This window comes from Phycodurus eques, chromosome 5 (genome assembly GCF_024500275.1).
Source record: "Phycodurus eques isolate BA_2022a chromosome 5, UOR_Pequ_1.1, whole genome shotgun sequence".
NCBI classification, from domain to species: Eukaryota; Metazoa; Chordata; class Actinopteri; order Syngnathiformes; family Syngnathidae; genus Phycodurus; species Phycodurus eques.
Genome location: NC_084529.1, coordinates 5,525,198 through 5,552,457, shown reverse-complemented (window position 1 = coordinate 5,552,457; position 27,260 = coordinate 5,525,198). Strand labels below are relative to the sequence as shown.

Below are 27,260 nucleotides of genomic sequence, written 5' to 3'. Positions count from 1 at the left end.
TCCGGTTTCCTCCCACATCCCCAAAACATGCATTTTTTTGGTGACTCTAAATTTCCCGTAGGTGTGACTTTGAGTGCGAATGGTTGTTTGTTTGTATGTCCCCTGCGATTGGCCGGCAACCAGTCCAGGGTGTACCCCGCCTCCTGCCCGATGACAGCTGGGATAGGCTCCAGCACGCTTGCGACCCTAGTGAGGAGAAGCGGCTCAGAAAATGGATGGATGGATGGATGGATGGATGGAACATATCTTAGTTGATTCAACTACAAATTAAAACATGATTATATGAGTTTGAAAAAAAATACATGCATGATTCTTCAAAGCATGCCTTTTACTCTCTTCATACCAACTGGTTCAGATGCAGTTGACCCTCCAAATTCATCCTCCATTTTTTCCTTATTGCAATACTATAACAGCATACGGAAGAACAAACAGTAGATGTAGAAATTGAGATTGTTCAGGGCCCAAACCGGCATGAATTGCCATCAGAAATATGACAAGAATTTTAGCTCATTGCTACATACGAATAAACATGAGTCAATTAATTTTTCCACACATGACTTCATCCACTGTTTCTTCATTGAATCCTACAGAAACTACTTCTGTCCAGTTCGTGGCAGTCAGAGGACTACATTTTATACACTGACATTCACCATCACCTTCAAATACGATGAGGATGTCTGTTACCTGGCCTACCATTACCCTTACACTTACTCTGCTCTCAGGGTCAGTGAATTAATTTATCTCTCTATTTTTGTGTCTTAATATTATTTTCAAATATGTTAGCTGGGCAGTTGTTATGGTTTCCTTTGCTGATTGTGCAGTTCAATCAATAAAAAGGAGCTTGAAGCTGGCTGAATTAATCGAAAACTTCTTCCTCCACAGTGCTATATTTTGTCTTTTTTTTAATCATAACTTACACATTCCTATTTTGTTCATCAGACTCATCTGAATTTGCTGCATAGATCAGTTGATCCTGCCAAGGTGTTTTTCCGGCAGCAGGTTCTTTGTGCTACTCTAGCTGGAAACTCCTGCCCAGTTGTTACCATCACTGCATGTCCTCCCAGCAAGTGCTATACAGATATTCATCAGCTGCGTGAGTACTAATCTCAAATTTGGCTCCCAAATACATGTTTTTGTTACAGTTTTAAATTTTTTTTTTTTGTTTTTTTGCTTGGTCTCATAAAAATAATTTTGAAACACTATTTCCTACTCATTCACTCTTCTAAATAAGTAAAAAAGTAAAATGATTCCATCCAGAAAAGATCATTAGTGTGAAACATAATAATGTAAATACATTTTGAAGATGCTGCTGGAGCCTGATGTGAGGCAGGGAGCACCTTTAACAGACCACCCACATTGAGATGGCAAAACTGAAGGGAAAAGGATAGCTGCAGTTATAGCAATGAAAATGTACAACTAGTGTGGTGATGCTGATATAATGATAATGGTGCAAATTAGAGCAGTTTAAAGTGACTATTAGCGCAACGATCTGGTACAATGGCAATTGTGGAAATGGTGCAGAGTTCTCAAACACATCAGTGGCCAGTAGTAATCAACAACAGTATGCAAATAGTGCAGGGTCATAAAACAGTGAGTGTACGAATAATGTAGGTGTCCCGACAAAGATGTGCAAAATAGGCAGCATGTTGCAATGAAATTCTAAGTTAATTATTTAAGAGGTTAATGGCAAAAGGGAAGAAGCTATTGAAATGTCTGCTGGTTTTAGTTTGTATGGTTTGATCGCACCTACCTGAAGGAAGGAGCTGGAATAGGTGGTGACCAGGATGTGGAGGGTCCAAGAGGATTTTGCATGCCCTTGTTCTATGCAGTGATTAAAGCAAAGGGATTCCCAGCCAAGTATTGAAGATTAACATATAGTTTTGAAAGTAGCATTTTTTGATTGATTTAATGTGACCCTAATTTCTTTTTTTTTTTTATCGACAAAAATTGAGAAGTAAATGGTGATTTCTTCACAGTATTCACACTTTTTTTAATTCCTGATTTTGTGGGGTTTATGAGCTGGAATCCCAAATGATGTAAAAATAAACAAATGAATACTTGAAATTGTTTCAATTGTGGGCCCTGAATCTATAATCTATGAAAGTTTAACTTTTTAATGGAATTATGGACATAAATAAACCTTTTCATGGTATTAATTTTTTTTGGAAAGAATCTGTAGCAGTGATTGAGAATGTTGCTTTCCCTGGTGGGACAGTTGTGGTAGAGTTTTGCTTTGTTAAAGTCCCCAAGAATAATGAGGGGTTAATCTGGGCGCCTTTTTTCAAATTCATTTACCTAGTCAGCCAGCGTTTGCAGTGCGCCGTTGGTGTTAGCCTGGGGGGAATGTAATCGCCGGCAAGTATGAATGAAGCAAATTTGTGCGGAGAGAATGACTTACAGTTCAAAAACAGCGACCCAAGAACAAGAACAGCAATCAAGATGCCTCCCTTTTCCACTGAGGACTATCACGGACTGCTGCAGAGGATGTCAATCCTGGAAAACGAAAATCGACCCTCTTGAAGTGTATGTGGATGTAAATGGACAGTCGGGGAATGAAACCACAGAAGAAGAAGAAGAAGAAGAATCACCTTTTATTATAGACATTATAGATTTTTATTATAGACAGCCACTTATCTCAACAAAGAGGACGGATGTGGACTGTGGAAACGGTAATGGACCATCCAGCAGTTCTCCCTGGAATTTACTGGGAGCAAAGTGCAAAAATATGGGAGAACATCTAAAAGGGATGACACAACACCAGCAGATCACCGAGGAATCCGGCTGGCCTGCGTTGCGGCCTGCTTCAGCGCCGAGTGAGCGGCCGTGGATGGTCGCTACAGTGAAGAGCAAGGAAAAAGGACTTGAGTCAATGCAAAAAATTGACCCTGGCCAAGAATACTCATCCCCCACCACCCCTGAAAGGTATGAAACTAAATCATACAAGAAAAATATGGCATCCCAAACGTTAATAGTTGGTGACGGAGTTGTCAAGGATGTGAAAGGTTTTTGCAGTGAGAAGAACACCAAAGTACTGTGTTTTACCAATGACATGGTTTCTGATTTCTCTAAAAAAATATCTTGGAGATCACTAATCAGCACCCAACTGTGAAATATGTCATTATACACACAGGGGCCTTGGATGTTCTCAAGCATCAATCAGAGGTACTGAAGCAAGATTTCATTGATCTCCCAACAAAAGTGCAATGTTTGGATGCAGAGGTTTTTATTCGTGGACCTGTCCCACTTGTACAATTTGGAGCTGAACATTTCTCTAGGCTCAGTCAATTAAATAAGTGGCTCACAGAAGTGTGTACGGCACTATCCGAGAGTTTCATTGACAATGTCTGCATTTTTTGGGAGCGCAGACATCTTTACAAGGCAGACGGTTTCTGTCTAAATAGACAAGGGATTAAGTTATTGGCTGCCAACATTTTTTACTGTGTATGTCATTCAGTGGCCCAAAAAGAAAACACTGCCTTTGGTGACACGGCTGAAGGACAAAAAGATGCAGTTGTTCCCAAACAATCAGAGGAGCAGGAGATAAGGCGACACGAGGCGCAAAAAGATTCATCAGCGTCATCCAAATAATCGGAGGAGCGAATGACAAATGAGATGAGTCAGTACATTGAATCTCTCACACCCCTCCCTGCCCCATTGGAGCAAAGCCCAACGCAAACCTCACTCTCTACTAGCCTAAATTCTCTGTTCAATGTGATGGACAAGAAGAAGAGCATTGTCAATATTGGAATCCAACGCAGACCATGCCAAGATCTTCCTCCCATCCCCCCTCGGCTGAAACCACCGTCCACTAAGAAGCAAAGGGCCCCTCCTCCACCAATGAAGAACCTTATCTGTGAACCTGACTGGTATCTGCGAGGTCTTTTCCAGAATAAGTCAGACCCCTATGGAGATCAGGCCATTGGAAGTGTTCAATCTCATCGAATGGCAATGACCCATGGAGTCTCTCAAGGGTCAGTTCTTCGACCCCTCCTGTTCAGCCTGTATATGCTACCCTTGGGTCAAATTCTTTGGAACTTTAATTTTGACTATCATAGCTATGCATGTGACACAGAGCTATATCTAGCAGTGTCTCCAGATGTCTACAGTTCAATTGAGGTGTTGTGTCACTGTCTAAAACATAAATATCTGGAAGAGCCAAAATTTTCTTCAATTAAACCACAACAAAACTGAGATAATTGTTTTTGGCAATAATGAAAAGAGGATTGCTGTTAGTAAATACCTGGAGTCACTGCTCTTTAAAAACCAAAGACCAAGTCCAAAACCGTGTTGTTCTGATAGATTCCGACCTGACTTTCAACAGTCATATCAAATCAATGACTAAAACAGTCTTCTACCATCTGAAGAACATATCCAGAGTGAAGGCTTGTATGTGTCAAGCAGACCAGGAGAAGCTCATCCATGCTTTTATCTCAAGTAGACGTGACTATTGTAATGGTCTTCTGACTGGACTCCCTCGAAAGAGGATTAAACAGCTACAGCTCATTCAGAATGCTGCAGCTCGGTTTCTGACCAGAATAAAGAGGTCAGAGCATGTTACTCCAATTCTAAAGTCTTTACACTGGCTCCCAGTCAGCTTTAGAATTGATTTTAAAGTTCTGCTACTGGTCTATAACTCACTAAACGGTTTAGGTCCCGAATACATGAAGGAAATGCTAATGGAATATAAACCCAGTAGGGCTCTGAGATCGACAGACTCAGGTCAAATAGTGGAGCACAGAGTCCAAAGCAAACATGGTGACGCAGCATTTAGCAATTATGCTGCACACAAATGGAATAAGGTGCCAACAGAAGTGACGTCAGCCCCAAGTGTGCATGTTTTTAAGTCCAAGTAAAAACTCTTCTTTTTCCACATGCTTTTTAGAGCATTTCCACTTTTAAATATTTCTTGCACAGTACGCCGTTTTAATTGTATTTTTTTTCTCTTCGTTTAAAATCTTTATAAGCTGTTGTTTTTATTTGGTTTTTTTTAATGCTTTTAATCATGTAAAGTTACCTTGTGTATGAAATGCGCTATATAAATAAATGTGCTTTGCTTACTTTTATTCTGTGACATTGAGCTACATTCCGCCACCTTCATTTGTTTAGCTTTGTCTGTAAGACCTCTGCCTCGAGTGCTGTTACATGACTCTGTTTCACCAATCCAACGGAGTCAGGCAGTCACATGATCGTACACAAAGTCTCCGTGGCCCCACACAGGAGCAAAATTTTAAAAGTGCCTAATTTACATGAAGCATGGCAAGAAAGAAGAGAGGAAACAATGGCGTGCAACTCGCAGTCCATAGAGCCAGAGAACGTCAGGCCTTACATTCAATCGGTTTACCTACAGACTACAAAAAAGAACAGTTACAGTATACAGTATCTTACGCTGTCATTTGTGTCTGACTAAAAATGTCAACATTTCAGCCTAGAAGCGCTCAGATTCGAGCTTCTGCTTTTTCACGAGTGTAAACAAAGTTAATTTAGGACCATTTATTGTGCCTGAATTTGCCTTAATGTGTCATTTTATGGAGATTTAATTTTGTTAGTTTTAGTTAAAGTGATAATTGTTGGGCAATATCTAAATTTGCACATTCCTAGTTTTAATTTTTGTATATTTGGTGTTCATGCTCAAAACGAAACAAAAAAATATCCAAAGTTACTATAATAATGGACAATAATAATAATACATGATACCCTTTTATAGCGCTTTTCAAGAGCCTCAAAGACCCTTTACACGCAACAGCTAACAATAGACAAGAACAATAAGAAGGGGGTCGAGTATGCTGTGGGAACTGGTGGTGTCCATGTTTGCCAGTGTTCCAGGAGAGCTTTCTTGTATGAATGGGAGTCTTGACTCAATAAAGGTTGGGAAACACTGGTCCAGATGACCCCAAAAAGTAGATTCAAGCCACAGTGTACTGAAGACAGCAACATATAGTGGTACAAGTATGTTGGGCCAACACCTATTATTGCATACAAGGGATCATGGATTTGTTTGACTACATCAGAAGACGAATGAGGTAATATTTCCTACGCCGAAGTGGAAATGAGTATTTCAACAAAACAACTACCCAAAATACACTGGTAAGGTATCAGCAGCTTCGCTCGATACCAGCAAGATGAACGTTCTGGAATAGCTCTCCCAATCCCCAGAACCTGGTAATTCCATGGTGGTTGGGTGATAAAAAAAAATGGTGTTTCTGAGACAAATCCAAGAAATGCAGTTTTTATCCATTCGTCCTGGGCTGGAATGCCAGTTTACAGATGCCAGAAGTTGGTTGACTCCATGCAACCATGATGTGAAGCAGTTCTCAGAAATAGTGGTTATACAACCAAATATTTGTTTTGCATTATGTTCTACATTCCAGCAATAATCACTGGGAAACAATGTATTCCTTTAGAAACAATGTTCTTGTCAAGCATTTTTTAGTTTGTCAGAAAAAGACAGACACTCTCAATGTCTCTCTTTAGGTAACCGCCACTGCATTGTGCTAACAAGTCGTGTCCATCCCGGTGAATCCAATGCCAGCTGGGTAATGAAAGGCACCCTAGAGTTTCTTTGCAGTAATGATCCAATAGCCAAGGCACTGAGAGAGACATTTGTCTTCAAGATCATCCCCATGTTAAATCCAGATGGGGTCATTAATGGAACGTGAGTATATAGAACTCATCAACTCATTTGCATGATATAAAATACATTTGAATACGGGTCCTCAGAACTGTGAGGCAGATGCGCTAACCAGTCGGCCACCATGCCGCACTGTCTCTCATATGTTATACAGTATTAGCCATATACTGAACCTTGTTTTTCTGCTATGGTTCTGTTGTTCTTTTTTTTTTTCATTTCGACACTGTTGTCTCTTTTCAAACATGAGCACAACTGTGTGTTTTCTAATTTACTAAATAAAAGTAGGGCTCTGAATTTCAAAATAAGAGCAAGTAAATTAAAAAAAGGATTACATGTTCAAATAAAGTGCTTAACTGTTCAAATAAAGTGCTTAACTTCAGAATAATTATTTAAAAAAAAAAAAACTAACAAAATACAGATAATACTTCATGTTTTGATCACAAGGGTAGAAGCAAAAACATGCATTGTAACAATGCATTATATATAGATAAAAGATCCATCCATTTTCTGAGCCGCTTCTCCTCACGAGGGTCGCGGGCGTGCTGGAGCCTATCCCAGCTGTCATCGGGCAGGAGGCGGGGTACACCCTGAACTGGTTGCTAGCCAATCGCAGGGCGCATACAAACAAACAACCATTCACACTCACAGTCATGCATACGGGCAATTTAGAGTCTCCAATTAATGCATGTTTTTGGGATGTGGGAGAAAACCGGAGGCTGACGCTCTAACCAGTCGGCCACCGTGCCGCCGAGATATATATATATATATATATATATATATATATATATATATATATACACACACACACACACACATACACACACACACACACGGTTTCTAGTATACAGCTTTTAACTTCTGTTATTTAGCTCACAGCAAGCACTGATACATATCCCCCCCTCAAAGTTACCAATGTTCTTCTTTTATGAGCAGATAGAGGGGAGGGCTCAATTTATCAGTGCAGTTTTTGGTACTGTTAACCCCATAAGCAATCAAATTTGCACCTGTTTTTGCACACGCAAATCTTGAGAATATCAGACCCAAAGTTGGTTAAAAATAAATAAATAATCCAGCACCTGTGCTGACGACACACCGTTGACCCTCGGCGCCTAGTTGCTGTTACAGATTGCCTTTTTGACATCATTAGGCTGGAAGGCGCACAACTTTCTGCAACACAGCAATTCCAAATCTGGAATAATTCTCTTCAACATGCAAAATTCCACCCATATCATTAAATCATTTGCCAATAATATCACTGACTCAGACTTTTTTATTCGGAATTCAGTGGGGCTGGATCACAATGCTGCTTTCATTAGAGAGCCGAAATATCATGAATATAACATCATGCCAACTATTTTGTTTCACTGCAGGAATCGCTGTGATCTGAGCAGAGAGGATTTGAATCGTCAGTGGTGTAAACCAGACCCCATTCTCTGTCCAACCATCTACCATAGCAAGGGCTTCCTCTACTATCTCAACAGTATTGGACGATCTCCCATGGTAAGATGGATATTTTTCTGCTCGTGTCCTTTGCCAGACATATGAGCCTATGCCATGTTCGCCCCAAGCAGTAAATTGGATTTCAGTTCACCATAGTACTGTTAGGAACGGAAAATATTGAACCAAAAAGAGCACACCATAGCAAACTTAGCCAACTGTACTGCCCTATATTATATTCTCAGTGACAAAAATGTCTACAGTCACTTGCAGTTTACATTTCTCTGAATATAAACAATGTACAGTACTTTATTCATCATGGAGAGCTTTATAGAGTTGTACTGTTTCTGCAGTATGGAGTTACTATATGAATGTTTTTCAGTTAAGTACTTATTTTAAATTATTTAAAATATTTCTTAACTCATACAGTTTGTACAAACATGTCCTTAATATTGTGTTGGTTTGGTTCTGCAATTTTCAGATTTTATTTGTTGTGAAATAAAAAAGATACTCAAAAAGATGATTGTTTTCCTAGATATGAGAGCAGATTTTCACAAAATCAGCACAAACATTGCCCCATTATTTAGTTTTTTTCTGCATAATACATGCATTACTCCCCAACTCACTAGCAAAGGTGGCTATGACAAAGCAGCTGTAGGGACTTTAAATAAACATCTACAATGTCTTTTTTTTTTAGACAAGACGTCACCAGAGAGCCACCAAAGATTACAATAGTGGATTTTTAGGCTTTGTTTGTGTTATATACATATATTATATTTGAATAATTGAATAATATGCATTTATTTATCCCTGCAATTGGCGAGGGACCAATTCAGGGTGTACCCCACCTCTCGCCCAGAGTCAGCAGAGATAGGCGCCGGCACACCCGCAACCCTAGTAAGGATAAACTGTTTGGAAAAGGGATAGATGGATGGACATATATTTAGTTTTTGTCAGACATCAAACATTAAGAAAACAAAATTTTAGTAAGTTCGGCTTCAAACAATTCCGAATGTAATCAAACTGTAGTCATGCTCATTAGCGTAGTATACACAGGAAGTCAGGTATTCCGTTTTCTGGCTTTGGTCACATGATGTTCCGCATAAAGCGTATTCCATGCTTTAAATTGTTTGTAGGTGTGAATGTGCATGGTTGCTTTCTATTTGTACCTTGCGATTGGGTGGTAACCAGTTAAAGGTGCACAGCCTTAACTGCTTTCACGAGCCACATAAAATGATGTGGGAAGGCCGGATCAGGCCCCCTGGCCTTGAGTTTGACACGTGTGTTCTAGTGCCGCTTTGTGGTTGTGATTTGTGGTTGTTCATTGCCTTAATTTATGCCCTTTCGATATTGTTGAAGGTGTTACCAGCAGTTGTTTTCAGGTCTTTCTTCACAGCTCCTTGGACGTTTTTGTTGTTGTTGTTGTTGTTGTATTAAAGTTTGGGTACATTTCTAAGATCTCTTTGTCCATGGTATTTCCTCAAGGTCTTCTGTGACTATCACGGCCACTCTCGAAAAAAGAATGTTTTCTTGTATGGCTGCAGTGTAAAGGAAACTCTATGGCAATCAGGTTCTACTGTTGACACTGCAGGACTGAAAGAAGACCCTGGATATAGGGTAGGATTTGTTTTTTCTTTGAGGTGCATTGTTTAAAATACCACTTTTGCAGTAAAAAATAAAACAATTTTGTTCTTTCACTTTCTAGACGATTGCCAAGGCCTTGGATCGAATTGCACCAGCCTTTTCTTTCAACAGCTGCAACTACATGGTAATAATGATTTGATGATTGTGGCACGGTGGGCGACTGATTAGCACATCTGCCTCACAGTTCTGAGGACCCAGGTTCAAATCCATCCTCGCCTGTGTGGAGTTTGCATGTTCTCCCCGTTCCTGTGTGGGTACTCAGGTTTCCTCCCACATCCCCAAAACATGTGTGGTCGGTTCATTGAAGACTCTAAATTGCCAGTAGTTGTGAATGTGAGTGTGAATGATTGTTTGTTTATATGTGCCCTGTGATTGGCTGGCAACCAGTTCAGGGTGTACCCCGCCTTTCGCCCGCATTTAGCTGAGATAGGCTCCAGCATGCCCGCGACCCTAGTGAGGCTAAGCGGTACACAAAATGGATGGATGGATGGATGGATGGGTGGATGGATTTAATGATTCCATTTCATCATTTCAGTCTGATCAATAAACAGCAAAAGTAAAAAAATATTAACCTCCTCCTCCTTTTATAAATCCATCAGTCAGAATTTACAGATGCAACTGAATTTTTTACCTCAGTCTATGGTGCTTCCCATGACGACTGCACTTACTCAAGTCAGTGAACCAATAGCAGCGAACGTCTGTGCCCACGCTATGATTCATTATGAAGGTTGAAATCATTAAACCGGGCGATTTAGGAATCGCACAACTGTAGCTTGTGTTGACACTTGCAACACCACCAATTTGACAAAATTTCATTTTTGTATCGTACCGAGATGCCAGCTCCTAGCATCATCTTTCAGGAACATTCTGAATATTTGGTCAGGAACACTTTTGTCTCAGCCAAAACAAATGCACGCCACCAGAAAGAGTCCAAACAACAAGGTTTTCTATATTATTAATATGAAGCATTAAATTATATCTGTATTCATCCATCCATTTTCAGTTTTCCTCATTAGGGTTTTCCTCATTATGGTTTGGGTTGTGCAGTTTGTGCAGTTGGGGGTGTGCAGTTTTCCAGTTTTCCTCATTAGGGTTGGGGGTGTGCTGGAGCCTAACCCAGCAGGGTAAACCCTGAACTGAGTTCCAGTCAATCGCAGGGCACATCTAGACAAACAACCATTCACACCCGCACAGAAGGACAACTTTGGAACTTTGCGTCCATAGCACTCCGGATGGTTCTTTTCCTCTTGGGCCCGGAGGACACGACGTCAACAATTTCCAAAAACAATTTGAAATGTGGACTCGTCGGACCATAGAACACTTTTCCACTTTGCATCGGTCCATCCTCGATGAGCTCGGGCCCAGAGAAGCCGGCGGCGTTTCTGAGTGTTGTTGATTAATGGCTTTTAATTGGCATAGTAGAGTTTCAAGTTGCACTTACGGATGGAGCGCCGAACTGTATTTACTGACATTGGTTTTCTGAAGTGTTCCTGAGCCCATGTGGTGATATCCTTTATGCATTGATGTCGGTTTTTGATGCGGTGCCGCCTGAGGGATCGAAGGTCACGGGCATTCAAAGTTGGTTTTCAGCCTTGCCGCTTACATGCGGTGATTTCTCCAGATTCTCTGAACCTTCTGATGATATTATGGACTGTAGATGATGAAATCCCTAAATTCCTTGCACTTGTATGTTGAGGAACATTGTCCTTAAACTGCTCGACTATTTTCTCACGCACTTGTTCACAAAGAGGTGAACCTCACCCCATCTTTGCTTTTGAATGACTGAGCAATTCAGGGCAGCTCGTTTTATACCCAATCATGGGTTCCCAAGGAGCCTGTTCACCTGTAGGATGTTCTCAACAGGTGTTTGATGAGCATTCCTCAACTTTCTCACTCTTTTTTGCCACCTGTCCCAGCTTTTTTGGAACGTGTTGCAGCCATCAAATTCTCAGTTCAAGATAATTTGCTAAAAACAATCAAGTTCATCAGTTTGAACATTACATTTCTTGTCTTTGTTGTGCATTTGATTAAATATAGGTTGAACATGATTTGCAAATCATTGTATTCTGTTTTTATTTATGTTTAACACAATTCTCCCAAATTCATTGGAATTGGGGTTGTAGGTTTGAGTCCCACTATGGGCAAAAATGTAAGAAAGTCCACAACGACTTGTTGGAGAGATGCTAGTCTGCTTGCTCGCTACTGTCGAGGACCCCCTTGAGCGAGGCATCTCAGGGTTTGGCACTCTGTGCACACCTCTTTCACTCTGAGTCTCTCATCGCATGCCTGCGTGTGTGTGATCTGGTTCTGTGTGTGGTGTGCAAAAAGTATACAGTAGGTCGTAGATGGATATTTGTTTCAATGTTTAAATATAACTGCACATTTGATCATGGACTGAATTCTCTGAAATGACCAAATAAACCACTTTTTATAATTATATCTGTCCTAATATTTGTAATTTTTCCACTTCATAATTATTACTAATTTGATATTCTCAGGTGGAGAAGTCCCGTTCTGCCACTGCCAGAATTGTTGTCTGGAAAGAATTGGGCGTGCTGAGAAGTTATACCATGGAAAGCACTTACAATGGTTTTGACCAAGGAATATACAAGGTTTGTAAAATAGAACTTTCAAAACGTTTATGAAGATATTTGTAATAGTGAATGTATAGCTACTGTATAGTGTAGCCCCCTTATTCTGAACTGAACTCTTGACTGAAATTAAGTTTACATACACTCATCATGGGCATGAATGGCATTCATTTCTATTGATTTCAAAATTTCAGGACTGGAAGGGACAGAGAGGCAAAAATAATGGAAGAAATTGAGAGGGATGAAAAAACAAAACAATTGCATTCATAATAATGCTGTGGTGATTCAACGTAGTGATGGATGTAAATTTTTTAACATATAGTGCATCTGGAAAGTAGTCAGACCTTTTCACTTTTTCCACAATTTGTTATGTTACAGCCTTATTCTAAAAAAATTTTTTTTTAGAAAACGCACAATTTTATTTTAATGGGATTCAAATCAAACGGTCAAGCATTTCAGAAAACCATTATCATTTGATAAAACATAACCACAAAGAAATTAATGATGGTGGTTGTTCAGTCATCAGTCATATTTAAAAAAATAAACATTTCACAAATTCTGCCAGGGTATGTAAATTCATGCACTTGACTTTTTATATTTTTTGGGGGGGGGGGCGGGGGGAATGTGCATTATACACGAGAAATTACGGTAAGTATTCGTAACCTTGGCTATGAAGCTCAAAATTAATCTGAGGGGCATCCATCTTTTTTCCACTGATCATCCTTGAGTTTCCACGATTTAATTGGAGTCCACCTGTGTCAAATGCAATTAATTTGACATGATTTGGAAAGACAGATCCATGTTTATAAAATCACCCACAGTTGACAGTGCAAGTCAGCGCACAAACCAAGCATTGTTGCCACAGTTACCTTGAAAAAGTAACTTAGTTACTTTACTGATTAATTGATCTTAAAAGTAACTTAGTTACTTTATTGGTTACTTGATTTTAAAAGTAACTAAGGTAGAAAAAAAGTAACATTTTAGTTACTTTCAGCAGCTGCCAAGTGGCGGTAATATCACTTATCCACAGTACAAAAAAAGCGTTAGCTTAACCGTACCCATTAGTTAGTAATGTACCCCACACATGTTACCGAATCATGTCATCAACAAGAAGCAATAATTCAAATATTAGTGTAGTTGAAGCCACATTAAATCAGCAACTTAGTACAGACTTTACATGCCAACACAGTACAGGAAGTAAATAAATGTAAACAAGCACATCATTCTCTCTTTTTTTTTAAAAAAATGTTTGTCCTGTTCGGCTGTTAGGTCAAGCAAAATGGAGGATATGTATCTCTTTTATGCTGGAACAGTTTTTCTGTGTCACAGTGGAGTTTTTAAGATGCCGCCGTGGTTTCTTAGTATTATAATTGATATTCATTGAGAATCAGAGTCGATCAGTCGAACAGCACAAAGTTTTGAGAGGGGAGTGAGAGACGAAGACAAAAGACAAAGCATTCATTGTAAACAAAATGAGAAAAGTAAATCATTACATATCTAGAACAATGAAACATTAGATATGAGTGTTGTATGGGGCAGTAGTGCTATACCCTGTGAGGGAAGGACAGGACAAGATAGGACAGGACAAAGACAGGAGAAGAAGCACGCAGGACAAGGGTCGTGAACCCGGCTGTACAACTGAAGTGTGGTGGGAGTGACTATGTAAATTATAAGTCCATAGGAGGTGAGTGTGAGGAACTTTCAAATGGTTTTCTGTGTTTAATATGTTTCTTTATCATGTGCACAGTAGAAACACGACAGTAACACAGCAATGAAATTCTTTCTGTCACAGTTTTCCTCCACTAACAAAAAAAATGATATATTTAAATCAAAAACATCAACTCTCCATATAGTACTTCTGTACATCCACATAACATTTGGGAAAAGATCCCTTTGCAAGTTGTCAAGGAATTTTGTAACTAACAAAAAATTATTCTGGCTGGATGTTAGACCACGCTTCTTGGTAGAATTGGTGGCGTTCATTGGAGTGTTTTCCTTGCATGGCCCCAACATTAAAGCATTGTTCACAAATCTTTTGGGAAGGCCCTTCCGGAAGTTTAATAAATTAATTCTAACTTTTCTCAATTCTTTCTCTCTTTTTTTATTATTATTATAATTAATTATTTTTTAATAATATTTGTATAAGCATTCCATCCATAACGGCATCATTCAACTCCTTTCCCACTCCCTCATTCTAATAATGTTCAAATGTATAATGTCGATTAACATTGTGTCACACTAAACCTGATCAAACAGTTGTGGTACTCTCTACAACAAATATTGAACATACGGTAATGGGCATTCTTGAGAGTATTTAATAAATAAGACAATAGTCAAATGTTGTCTCCCTGCAGCAATTTTGTCTTGTGTGCGTTTGCTGCAAATTCAGTCTTTGTATGTGTGCCTCCCTTTCTATTCGTATTTGTATAGGGTCTGCAGACAAGAACCAGGGAGCTGGAAGAAATGGGAATGAAGTTTTGCCACAGTCTGCTCTCCGTGACTATAGAGACAAGGGCACTTTATGGCAGGAGTCTCATCAACCGCATGAATCTGGGACATAACATCCTCGATCATAAGTCACACAAGTAAGATACTGTGTTACCCCGACTAATTTCAAAATATTGAAAGGGTGTGTTCTGATTTAAATGCTTAAGTTTATGCAAGAAGATGTATTCACATTTTGTGCGGGTGTGTTAGGCTAGCGTGCCGCTGTTTGTTTGCGTTGAGGCACATGGACTGAAATGCAACCGAGCTGAACAAGGGGATTGTTGGTAAAGTTGTTGTAAGTAACTATTAACTTACAAGTCTTGGGTAAGAACTGTGGTAGGCAGAGGGGATACAGCGAGAATGAAAGATTGAATAGAGGCAAGAGCGGAGTACATTCAGATTAGGCCATGAGACCCAACTACCTCGGCAGGCCAGTGTAGCGTATTTTGGTTTGGATGAAAGCTTCAATTATTTGGAAAGGGGGTCAGAGAGTAAACACCTGCGTTTCCCTCCGAGGTCATTCGAGCGAACGTTAGAATGTTACAATCAAAGACTCGTACAGGGCGCCGCGTCTCTTTTTATATTTATAGTTTTTAGGGAAAGTGACGAAAAACCTCTTTACCAATCTCTGTTCTCTACAAGGCTCGTTACATTCAATAGGATAATCGTTCTTGATTTCAGCGGACAAACGCTGCACTCAAACACACGCAGGCATAAGCAAAATTGGAGGTACCTTGCCATGAAAGAAAGAAACACCTCCAATGGTCACTAAAACAACTCGAAACCGATGAGAATGGCAAAATGCAATGCCGATGAGAATGGCAAAATGCAAACAAAGCTTCGGGGAGAATGTCCTTTGGAAAGATTAGACAAAACTGGAGCTTTGTGGCAAAATATCAAGTCTAAAGGAATACGTTTTAATGCGGAATTAGTTTTAGAAGAAAGTGTAGACAATTATTGTTGAACATGTTCACACTGAGCCAATTAATTGTTTTAACAGGATAAGATTGTCATATGATTCCTAAAAATTCACTAGTTTTGCATGATAGACATTGTGAAACGCCTCTTTTTGTCTCTCATACAGCTGTTTTGAAGAGGATGAGCCCCCATGCGTTGAAGAAATTGAATATTCCACGGGGTCTCGTGGTCTGAAAGGCAATGATTTAGAATTGGATGTAAACAGATGCATGGCCAACATTGATGCAGAGGGTGACGCCGAAGGACAAACGGCAGGGCAATAACGGCAAGGTGGTGTCAGCCATTCACAACAGTCAAGTCGCGTGCTCCCTCACCTGATAACGCAGATGTCCATTGAAACTCTAGATGAATCAAGAAACAAGTGCGCTCATGTGACTTGCACCAATGGGACCACATCTGAGCTGAGAGGTATCAATTGGAACTTGTCTTTCAATTGAGTTTTTAAAATTGAATCTGATATTATGATATGACCCAAGTGCGTAACACTACCTGGATACTGTAATCATGTCTCCACTATTCTACTCAGTTGTGGCCCGTGATCTTTGCCTCACTAAATATTTAAATCATTTGGGTCTGCTACATTGTCATAGTCATTGCTATTTATTGATCTACGTTAGATTTCTGACGATATTTTCTGTTGTAGTAACACAAAACGTATCTATTGTTGCATGGATATGGTTTTTGAAGGCATTTTTGTTTGTTTTTGTAGTTTGCCAAGATTTATTTCTACCAAAAAAAAAAACGAGACTGAGAAATCTTGACCTCGTCTATATTGCCTCATCAATGCAGAATGTTTTGATATTCAAATTTCTAATTAAAATCAATAGCATGGCCGATTAGAAGCCTTGCTGCTGGCTAAGGAGAAGAATTCAGTTGGAATCTGCATTTAACTCGCAACGTTTTTTTTTTTTTTTCTTAATTGTGTTTGTATGAGTATTGAGTTTTTGATATCCAGTATATAACATCCCTGTAACCCTGAAGTGGTGTAGAAAATAAATTGACAAAATGAAATGTTTTGCTAATTAAGCCCGTTTTCCTAATAAAAGAGTTGTTTGAAAATACCTTGAGATGGTTGTTTCTTTTGTGGTCACTGATGGTGTAGTGGTACACTCGCCTTGACTTTGGCCAGTTCATGGTGTAGTCCGCCTTAGCAGCATAGCCAAACGAAACAACATCACTTTGTCCTTATATAGTGGGGGAGGGAACTCGCGCTACAAAGTATACGCCCCAGCCCCGGGACGTCCCGGGGCTGTTTTAACCCTGCCCACAAAATCAGGAAAATTCAAACGGTGAAAAAGATGCTTAAGCTATAGCTCAACAATTCAGCATTATATTGTTATGTCTTTGCATTCATTTTCAGCACATCAAACATATGTAATGTATTTAGAAAATAAACACGGATATTTGCATAGTCCCCCATTAAAAGGGTGTCAGTCATTGTCGTGCACTCGCAGGCACACTCAATGCAGCAAATGCATTGGCATGGTCTGGCACCATATTGTCACAAAGCTTGACATAAGGTCATTACGCAATGCAATGAAATAGACTAGTTCTAAAATGTTTCCATATGTAGGGGATATTTTCCACAGATATTTAAAGTTATTCTGAGATTGTATCCATGGGCAGTTCGTGAATGATAAAATATTTCAGTTTTTCACAATTGCCAGACAAAAACAATTCCAAAGAAAAGACATTTCTTGAACCCTTAACCCAGGGGTGTCAAACTAATTTTTGTCACGGGCCACATTGTAGTTACGATTTCCCTCAGAGGGCTGTTATGATTGAAAACAGAAATGTTTATTTGGCTCATCATATTATTAGATGTACACAACAAATTGATGGATAACTCGTTTTGAAATCAGAAATCAAGGATAATAGCTTTTGTTCAACTTATTATAAAAGGGGGTTTGGTAAAAAAATAAAATGCTTAAGCAATAGCTCAACATTTGTTATATATGACAATTTGGAAATGTTGGTACAGATTTTAGCAAGAATCATGGAAGATGACGCATGATTTCCTTTCGAGGACAACATAAAATGATTTGGCAGGCCGGATCTAGCCCCCAGGCCTTGAGTTTGACACCTGTACTTTACCCCATCCTCTCACAACCTTAAACACAAATGCAAAAATTATAAATTACCCACCACACACGTCCGAGGACCTCAGTATGTGCCCCGATCAAATTCACTAAAATCAGTAATAGACCTGCAGTTTAGGGTGCGCCAGCAGTTAGACTTGGTCTGAGCAGACATAAGTTTAGACCAACTTTGAACCACCAAATAATCAACTCCACCAGGCGCATGTCCAAGGACAGACCCCCCCTGACCATCTTGCCGCTGACCGGTCTGCCAAATTGTCTGAGCCTTGTAATTGCACAAAAATAAGGATCTGCCAGCATTTGCGCTCCGCTGCAAATGAGTTTTATTGAATCCCCGCAGATATTAACACATTTTACACAAAAAGCGATTAACTATCCCTTTTGAATATTTACTTACCCACTCACTGTTCAATCAATACAATTGAAAACAACACTTTTTAAGGAGCAGTTGTAAGACAGAACATGCAGAGTCTCTATCAGTGGCCATTTATCAATCTCCCTGTCACTGACAGTATTACATATGCATGACTCACAATGCCCCTGGGTAATAGGTTTTACCGAAGGCTTTCAGACTACTAAATAATTCACCATCACAAATCATAGAATATTTAATTCCATGGGATCTCGTTTCAGGTTTTGGTTTGTTCAAAACCCAAATATGATATGATATAAATGATATTTGGCCACTGAGGACCTTTTCTCCAGTCTGACCATGTGCCGTTGTTGTTGTACTTCTCCAGTCCACAATATCTGGCAAAGGGTATGTGATGCTACGAGGAGTAGAGCATCTTGTACCCTGGTTCTTGCCTGTAGATAAAGTATTATGCTAAGAGCTTCCACATATATATATGCGTGTGTGTGTGTGTGTGTGTGTATATATATATATATATATATATATATATATATATACACACACACAGACAGACACACACACACACATATACAGCGGCTGAATTAAGTATTTAAAATATACTTCCAAAGGTGCTATTGACCAGAAACTTTCACCAGATGTTGGGAGCAACCCAAGTAATCCATACATACAAAGAAAGTAGAACAAATAATTAAGTTGTGCATAAAAATGTGAAATGACACAGGGAAAAAGTATTGAACACATGAAGAAAGGGAGGTGCAAAAAGGCATGGAAAGCCAAGACAACACCTAAAATAACAGCAATCCAGCCCCTTGTGAGTGCAAATGAATATCAGATAGTTCAGTCCTAATTGATGACCTACAAAAAGGTCTCATTGCCAAGGTGTGAGTCAAGACACATCTCATGATGGGTAAGAGCAGACAGCTGTCACAAGACCATCACAAACTAATTGTTGCAAAACATCACGATGGCATTGGTTACAGGCGCATAGCTAAGCTTCTGAATGTTCCAGTGAGTAAGGTTGGGGCCATAATACCGAAGTGGAAAGCCAATCATACCACCATAAATTTGCCTCGATCAGGTGCTCCTCACAAGATTTCTGACAGAGGAGTGGAAAGAATAATCCAAAGAGTTGTCCAAGAGCCAAGGGCCACCTGCGGAGATCTTAAAAAACACCTGCAATTTGCAGGTACTGTTGTCACAAGGAAAACAGTGAGTAATGTACTCCTCTCGCCCTGACCTGTATGCACACTCACCACGCAAGAAGCCATCGCTGGAAGAAAAAAAAGCATGTCAAAGCTCGTTTAAAGTTTACTGAACATCAAGCCAGTTAAACACTGGGATAATATAGTCTGGTCAGATGACAGCAAAATTGAACTGTTTGGATGCCATATTGCACACCACGTTTGGAGGAGAAATACCAACAGTGAAGTTAGGAGGTGGGAACATGATGGTGTGGGGCTGCTTTTCAGCAAATGGTACTGGTCAACCACATTATTAAAGGAAGGATGAATGGGCAAATGTACCGAGACATTCTTGACAAAAATCTGCTGCCTTTTATGAGGATGATGAAAATGAAACGAGGGTGGACATTTCAGAAGGATAATGATCCAAGGAAACTCTCAATTGGTTGCAAAGAAAAAAAATAAAGCTGCTAGAATGGCCCAGCCAATCACCTAACTTAAATCCAATCGAAGATCTATGGAAAGCACTGAAACTCAAGGTCCATGAAAGAAGCCCACGGAACCTTCATGATTTGAAGAGTGCTTGTGAGGAGGATTGGGCCAAAATCACAACGGAGCAATGCTTGCGACTAGTTTCTCCATACTGGAGGCATCTTGAAGCTGTCATTGCAAATAGGCTTTTCTACAAAGTGTTAAATAAATACCAGTTGGCGTGTTCAATACTTTTTCCCTTTGTCATTATTACACACAAATTAATTTCTGATTTTATTTGTTCTACTTTATTGTATGTATGGATTACTTGGGTTGTTCCCAACATCTGGTGAAAATTTCATGTCAATAGCACCTTTGGAAATATATTTAATGAGAAGAATGGAGACGTTAAATACTTATTTCAGCCGCTGTATATATTAGCGATATAACGATATCTATATCTCATGGTTTGGTTTTATCACGGTATGATAATTATTGCAATATTGCGGGAAAGCTCACGGAATTGCAAGAAGAAACAGTATTGCAGGAAGGTTCACGATACAGGTGGGGCATAGAGGCGAAAGCGGGAGAACCGAAAAACCTCTCTTTTTCTTGCTCTTGCTCTTCTTCTTCTTGACTCTTGCCGACTCCTTCTCAATAGGTTTTAATCATTTCTGTCCGTTTTCCCACAGGTTTTTGTGAAAACAACAGCTTCCAATCGTATATTACAGTGCACTTTTATCCCTGTCCAGACTATGTTTACATTCATATACTCTACCTACAAAACAGTATTATTGCTGCAGCATTAATACATGCTCACCATAACAAAACTGTCCATTGATAAATGTCTGTTCAATAATTGAACAGTATTTACGGTATTGTCATTTTTTTAAATTTATAACATGAGAAATTGAATACTGCCTACTAACAGTCGTTTCTTTGCTTGAATCCAAAAACTCAAGTGAAGTCATAAACGCAGGAGGACTCTTAAAGGCAGAATAATCCTGAGTTTCTTTTCCTCTGCTAAGTGATATTGTAGGATGATTTATTTTTCTGAAGAGCCTCTGTAATGTGTTTTCATTTGAAATGTGAACATTTCATTTGAAGAGAGGGAAGTATTTTTGCATTGATATCTGCATTTGTATGGAGTGGACCTATTTAATTTTTGAGACGACTGTAATGTATTGCCAGAGGGATACAGTATGTTGTAATGGGGAGTCAGAATGGTTATTCTCTCTGTGTGTGATGTTCTTTCACTCACGACTTTCGACTTGAGATAAACACACACTTACTTGTATTTCACTAAAGAGTGCCGCTGTTACAATATGCTTAAATAATTTGGCAAATCATCTCTTTGAGGGGGAGCGGCAGTGGAGGCTAGGATGCGGCTTCGCGATGTGGACGTCCACTAGAAGCCAATGCCGGCCCATTGGTCAGCGTTTGCTGGGACGGAGGCCGGCGCAAACAACAACGTACCTTTCCCCCAATCAATTGCGACGCAACGTTAAGACCGGAATAGCGGATATGCTTGGGAAGCCTTGGGAAGAATTCGGGGCACCGAGTTGTTTCTGCATCCCTCTCAACGCAGCCTTTTGGTCACATGGGCCAGTCAGCCAATTAGTGTATTTTGCTGACCTACCCATAGTAAACGTACAGTGTAAAGCACTTTTGAGTGTCTGAAAGAAGAATCATGCAAGTCAAGATTGATTAAGATGATTATTTAGGAAAACAATAATATACGAGGCGGCACAGTGGACAAATGATTAGCGCATCCACCTCACAGTTCTGAGGACCCAGGTTCAAATCCGGCCTTGCCTGTGTGGAGTTTGCATGTTCTCCCCGTGCCTGTGTGGCTTTTCTCCGGCTACTCCAGTTTTCGCCCACATTCCAAAACCATGCACGGTACGTTAATTAAATACCGTATTTTCACGACAATAAGGCGCACTTAAAAGTCTTAAAATTGCTCCAAAATGGACGGGGCGCCTAATAATGCGGCGCGCCTTATGTGTGCACCGAGTTCCAAAATCTGTAAATGTTGTTGTGTGACTTTGATGAGCGCTCCGCTTGACTGACTGGGAGCATTTCCTGCCGACACGCTGCTTATATAGAGGAAAGGCGGACGTGACTGAGGACAGCATGCGGACGTAAAGCGGGAAGGGTGCGCGTGAAAGAGGACGCTAAAGGCACGCCCTCAGGAGGTATATAGCGCCGGTATGTGCTATACCGGCGCTAACAACATCGGTTTGGCTAAGGACCCCCAAAAATGGCACCTAGAAGAGACACGCTTACGAAGCACAGTTTGAGCTGCAAGCTATCAGTTACTCGGAGCAACATGGGAATCAAGCAGCCGCGAGAGAATTCAAGATCAACGAATCCATGGTTCGCAAGTGGAGGAACCAGGAAAACGCCGGCATCGTTGCTGAACAGGCCCCCGGTAACAAGACCGACTCCGACAATGACGAGAGGGAACCCGGCGCGTTCAATGGAGAAGTTGGCCAGCTGTTCATTTCGGATACAGAAGATGAGGACTTTGATGGATTTGTGGATGAGGATTGACCAAAAAATAACGTGAGTACATTGTTAAATACTTCAATAAAGTACAACCGAACTCAATTTTGCTCCCGCCGCCTTTTTAAAAACATACGCTAGCATGCATGCCAGGACTGTTTGTGTGACCTGTTGCATGTTTGGACAGTTAATTTGCAGATTTAAGCAGATGCAGATGCATCTTTTTGCACAATTGTAAAAATAAAATAAAAATGTACCGGCATTCCCAGATAACTAGCAACCCTTTATTGCTCAGTGACGTTTTTGAGTCAATGTCTTTATGTCTCAAAAGTGTTCCCTATTACTTGACTGTCTGTTGTCATACTAGAGCGGCTCCAACTACCGGAGACAAATTCCTTGTGTGTTTTTTGGACATACTTGGCAAAATAAAGATGATTCTGATTCTGATTCTAAATGTGATTTGAATCAGCAATTCAAGATGTCTGTGTATAATGCAAACAAACCTCTGCGATATGCTTTCTTTCATATTTGTTGTTATTTGGATAATAATTAAAAGTAATAATAATAATTCAAAGTTGTAAAACTGAAAACGTAGCTTTTTTCAGTGTGCTAATTTGCTCATACAAGGTGCAGAGGCAAGCCAATAAGAACATATATAGCGTGATATGCAAACAGCAACAAAGGGAGTCATGCCTGGATCTGACTACAAGACAAATTTGGTCTTTCACGATGGCACTATGTCAGACTACTGCCATAAAATCTTGCAGTATATAGGTCAGACAGTGGCAACACTACACGACATTGATTACGATATCATCGTATCTCGCCGTTATGATCACAGGGCTTTATCTTGTCAAATCAAATACTGTCGGTGTAGGTGGGACGAGAAAACACCACAACCGGATATATCCATTAACATGGTGACTTGATGTGTCGTCACCGAGCGCTTGGGAGATGACTTTTGGCCTGCCCATTCAAAGAGAGCTTGAGGTATGTTCATGTAATTGTGATACAGCTCAAAAGCAGGCAGCATAACTTCATGTAGGCAGCTAATGCTAGCACTAACATTTCCACGTAAACATGCTGGCATTCTGTGTAATCATGCTCTAAAGCTTTAGTAAACATTGCTTTGTGCGTCCGAGTAATGTTGACAACGGCGAGCAAGGGAGGCAATGCGCCCTTGCAGGACACAATCCTATTGGTCAACGTCAGTGTGTGCTGACCGAGAGGTGTCGTTCATATGTCACACTTCACGGAAGATTTTCAAAAATATCAAACTTGCTAGACTTTTCATTTTGGGATCGTAGGGCTATCATAGGTCTCAATCATTGGTCGTGGATTATGTCACACTCCGAGAAGTTTTGTCGTTCCCTACAAAATATGTTGGGCAAGATCTGATAAATCGGCCACAACAGCAAATCAGACTAAAAACGGGCCTAAAATCCTGTCGTCTAATCTTCTGAGAGAAAGCACAAAATTCAACACTAAATTACCAGCATAGTCCAGGCGTACACAAACAAGTATGCGTAATGACTGCATAGGAATATTCTCACACAAAGTATGGGATTTATTGATTTAGAATTTTTTAAAATATAATTTAAGCACAAGTCTGACCATGCGTACCGACACACTAAACATAGTGCTATAGTCGTAAAACCCGAATACGTGACCCCGATGCCTAAAGAGCCCAATGCCGCTGCAGGTTGCCATTCAAACAAAAGAGCGGGTCATGCAAAGGTTATAGCATGTCTCCCAGTTAGTGATGTTTGACAGTGAGAACCCATAACCTTCGGGTTGCAAGCCGACACTTAAAGAGCTATGGCATCTGTGTCTGTCTGCCTCCTACCGAGTTTTATCTGGGATAGACTACAGCTTCCCCACAACCCTGGACTGGATACGCACACACCGCCAATTGAAACAGAAGCTGCGTTGGTGAGTAGACCTGTGGGATTGAGCAGTTAAAGACCAATTAACTGAAACAATCAATACAGCTCCCTTCTGACCAACGTAGTTGGTATTGTAACAAAAGAATGGTGTAACCTTCGACATGTTTACGTTGCAGTTACATGAACAGGCAGGTACAGTTTTAGGCAGAAATGTGTGAGGACTAGCATGGAAGCGGAGGTACAATTAACAAACTCTGAACTAAACTCTTCCAGAAAGGTCAGGCTACCATGGTACAGATTCTGAAAAAAATAATCTAAATTAGGAAAACTGAAATTCCAGACTTTTTTCTTTTCTGTCAAAAGCTGACTCTTTCAGCAGAAAATAGCGGAAATATATGTATATATACATATTTGTTTTATTTCTCATGCTATATTTTAACAATATAACAAACTGCAAACTATATTTGACAGACGTAGAGAGCGGCAAGGATCCAAACTGATAGAAAAGGACAGAATGACGTGAAATCAAGTTGTTTGATCAGAAACAGGTTCAACATGTAGTCATTCCACAAGGAAAACAATTATTATGGCAGAGATGAATCCATCCATCCATCCATTTTCTGTACCGCTTGTCCTCACTAGGGTCGCGCGCATGCTGGAGCCTATCTCAGCTATCTTCGGGCGAGAGGCGGGGTGCACCCCAAATTGGTTGCCAGCCAATCGCAGGGCACATACAAACAAACAACCATTCGCACTCACATTCACACCTACGGTCAATTTAGTTTTTTTTTTTTCAATCAACCTACCATGCATATTTTTGGGATGTGGGAGGAAACCGGAGTACCCGGAGAAAACCCACGCACGGGGAGAACATGCAAACTCCACACTGGCGGGGCCGGGGATTGAACCCCGGTCCTTAGAACTGTGAGGCTAATGTGCTAACCAGTTCACACCGAGCCGCTGAGAAGAAGCAAACAGGCAGAATTTACCCCCCCCCCCACCTCCAAAAAATATTCTACGAAACATAATGAAACATAACAAAAAATAACCAATAATAATAATAACAGAATAATTCAGTGGCATTCAAATGGAATCGAAGCAGGGGTTTAAAAAAAAAAAAAAAAAAAAAGGAGGTGGGGGTAATTGGACAAAGAGGCAGCACATTAGGAAACTGTAGTTAATAAGACAGACATCATGGTCCAGGGGGATTCCAGTCTAACCTCATCTGTCAGCCTATCCATCACCACTGCAAACAGGAAGGGGCTCAGGGCTGATCCCTGATGCAGTCCCAGCCTCCACCTTAAACTCTTCTGTCACACCTACAGCACAACTCACCACTGTTATGCTGCCCTCATACATCTTCTTCTGTGGTGTTGTGTTTCAGAGAAGTGTGAGGGAGAGTTGGAAGAATAATTGTGTATATTTACGTAAATACTTGTTTTCTCACAGCGTGATTATTGTATCTTCATGGTGTAGGCTTTTGGTGTATAAATAGAGGTCAGACTTTTTTCGTACGGTTTTGTCCGTGCCTCGTGGCAAGGATGGCGCCTCTGAGGCACGGCGTGCGGATTGTGCCACAGCCTAGCTTCGCGGTGGAGCAAGTGCTGCTGGCGAACAGGTGGGATATACGCATATCTCACACGCATCCCGCATGAATAAAGCGGTGGTCGGGTTTTTTAAACATCCAAAATGTGTAAGAGAATTTATAGAGAATGGATTAATTCTAAATGACGAGTTTATCCCAGTTTCCCCGCTGGCCGTACCGTCAACACGGATCACTGTGTCGGACGTCCCTCCGTTTATTTCGAACGAGGCGGTGGAACGGGGTTTTGTAATGTTGGGCACACAGTTCTGGGGACCGGGGTTCAATCCCCAGCCCCGCCTGTGTGGAGTTTGCATGTTCTCCCCTTGCCTGCGTGGGTTTCCTCCCACATCCCAAAAACACACGTGGTAGGTTGATTGACAACTCTAAATTGCCCATAAGGTGTGAATGTGTGTGTGAATGGATTGTTTGTTTCTATGTGCCCGGCGATTGGCTGGCGACCGTTCAGGGTGTACCCCGCCTCCCGCCCGAAGATAGCTGGGATAGGCTCCAGCAGTCCGTGACCCTAGTGAGGATAAGCGGTAAAGAAAATGGATGGAGGGATGTATAAATATGCCCTCAAAAATGCCTTATTGGCATTAAAACTACAGCTTGCCAGCGCATATTTATACATTACACATAAAAAAATGCTCATGCAGTCAAAGCAATATTGTTTATAATCTTTACATATCCAAGACTCTCATGACTACCGACATCATATCACTTTACTATTTATTGTGCTTAAAATTATTTAGTTTTTTTTTTTTTTTTAAATTTGTAATTAAAATTGAAAATATTTCATCGATTCATTTTCCGTACCACTTATCCTCACTCGGGTCGCGGGCGTGCTGGCGGCTAGCTCAGCTGACCCTTAATCAATATAATTATTTCAAAGGGTTTAAATCTCCAAAATTATTAATGTATGATTTAATAGCTGTGCTTTTTTGCATGTACAGTGAACCCCCACATTTTCCAGGTTCAGCATCCATGGATTTACCTTTTCTTTTTATTATTTTTTATTGGTGCAAAACATACAAAAAGCATTTTAAAAAAAAACATTTAAGATCAAAAGAAAAGTCAAAAGAATTTCAAAAATTTCACTGAGAAAAGAAATTCGTGTCACACAGCTAAAATGATTTCAAAACAAGCAAAATTGTGCACAACAAGCAAACAAGTGCACATGGGCTGGTATTAGGCTTTGGCTGTGGTTAACTTTTGGTTGCATGCATACATTATTTTACAAATGACATGTTATTTGTTTTTGGGTAGTGGGAAGGCAGGTGGCTCAACCGTATACTGCCTCCACCATGCCATCCCATGTCGAACAACTTCTTATACTCTACCGTACCATTTTTTGATTAAGTACAATTTTCAGTCAGACTGACATGTTTAGGT

The 27,260-nt window shown here is 40.3% G+C and overlaps 1 protein-coding gene across 1 annotated transcript in view; it reads left to right on the top strand.

Annotated features, from left to right (window-relative positions):
- Window positions 1-16,643, top strand: part of LOC133402661 (cytosolic carboxypeptidase 4) — a 59,562-nt gene extending 42,919 nt beyond the window's left edge. The window contains 9 exon segments of the mRNA XM_061676644.1: window positions 591-723; window positions 940-1,093; window positions 6,472-6,652; window positions 7,999-8,128; window positions 9,551-9,682; window positions 9,771-9,833; window positions 12,208-12,321; window positions 14,731-14,885; window positions 15,872-16,643. Coding sequence (XP_061532628.1) covers window positions 591-723; window positions 940-1,093; window positions 6,472-6,652; window positions 7,999-8,128; window positions 9,551-9,682; window positions 9,771-9,833; window positions 12,208-12,321; window positions 14,731-14,885; window positions 15,872-16,028 — 1,219 coding nt within the window. The 3' untranslated portion in view covers window positions 16,029-16,643.
- The last annotated feature ends 10,617 nt before the right edge of the window (window positions 16,644-27,260 follow it).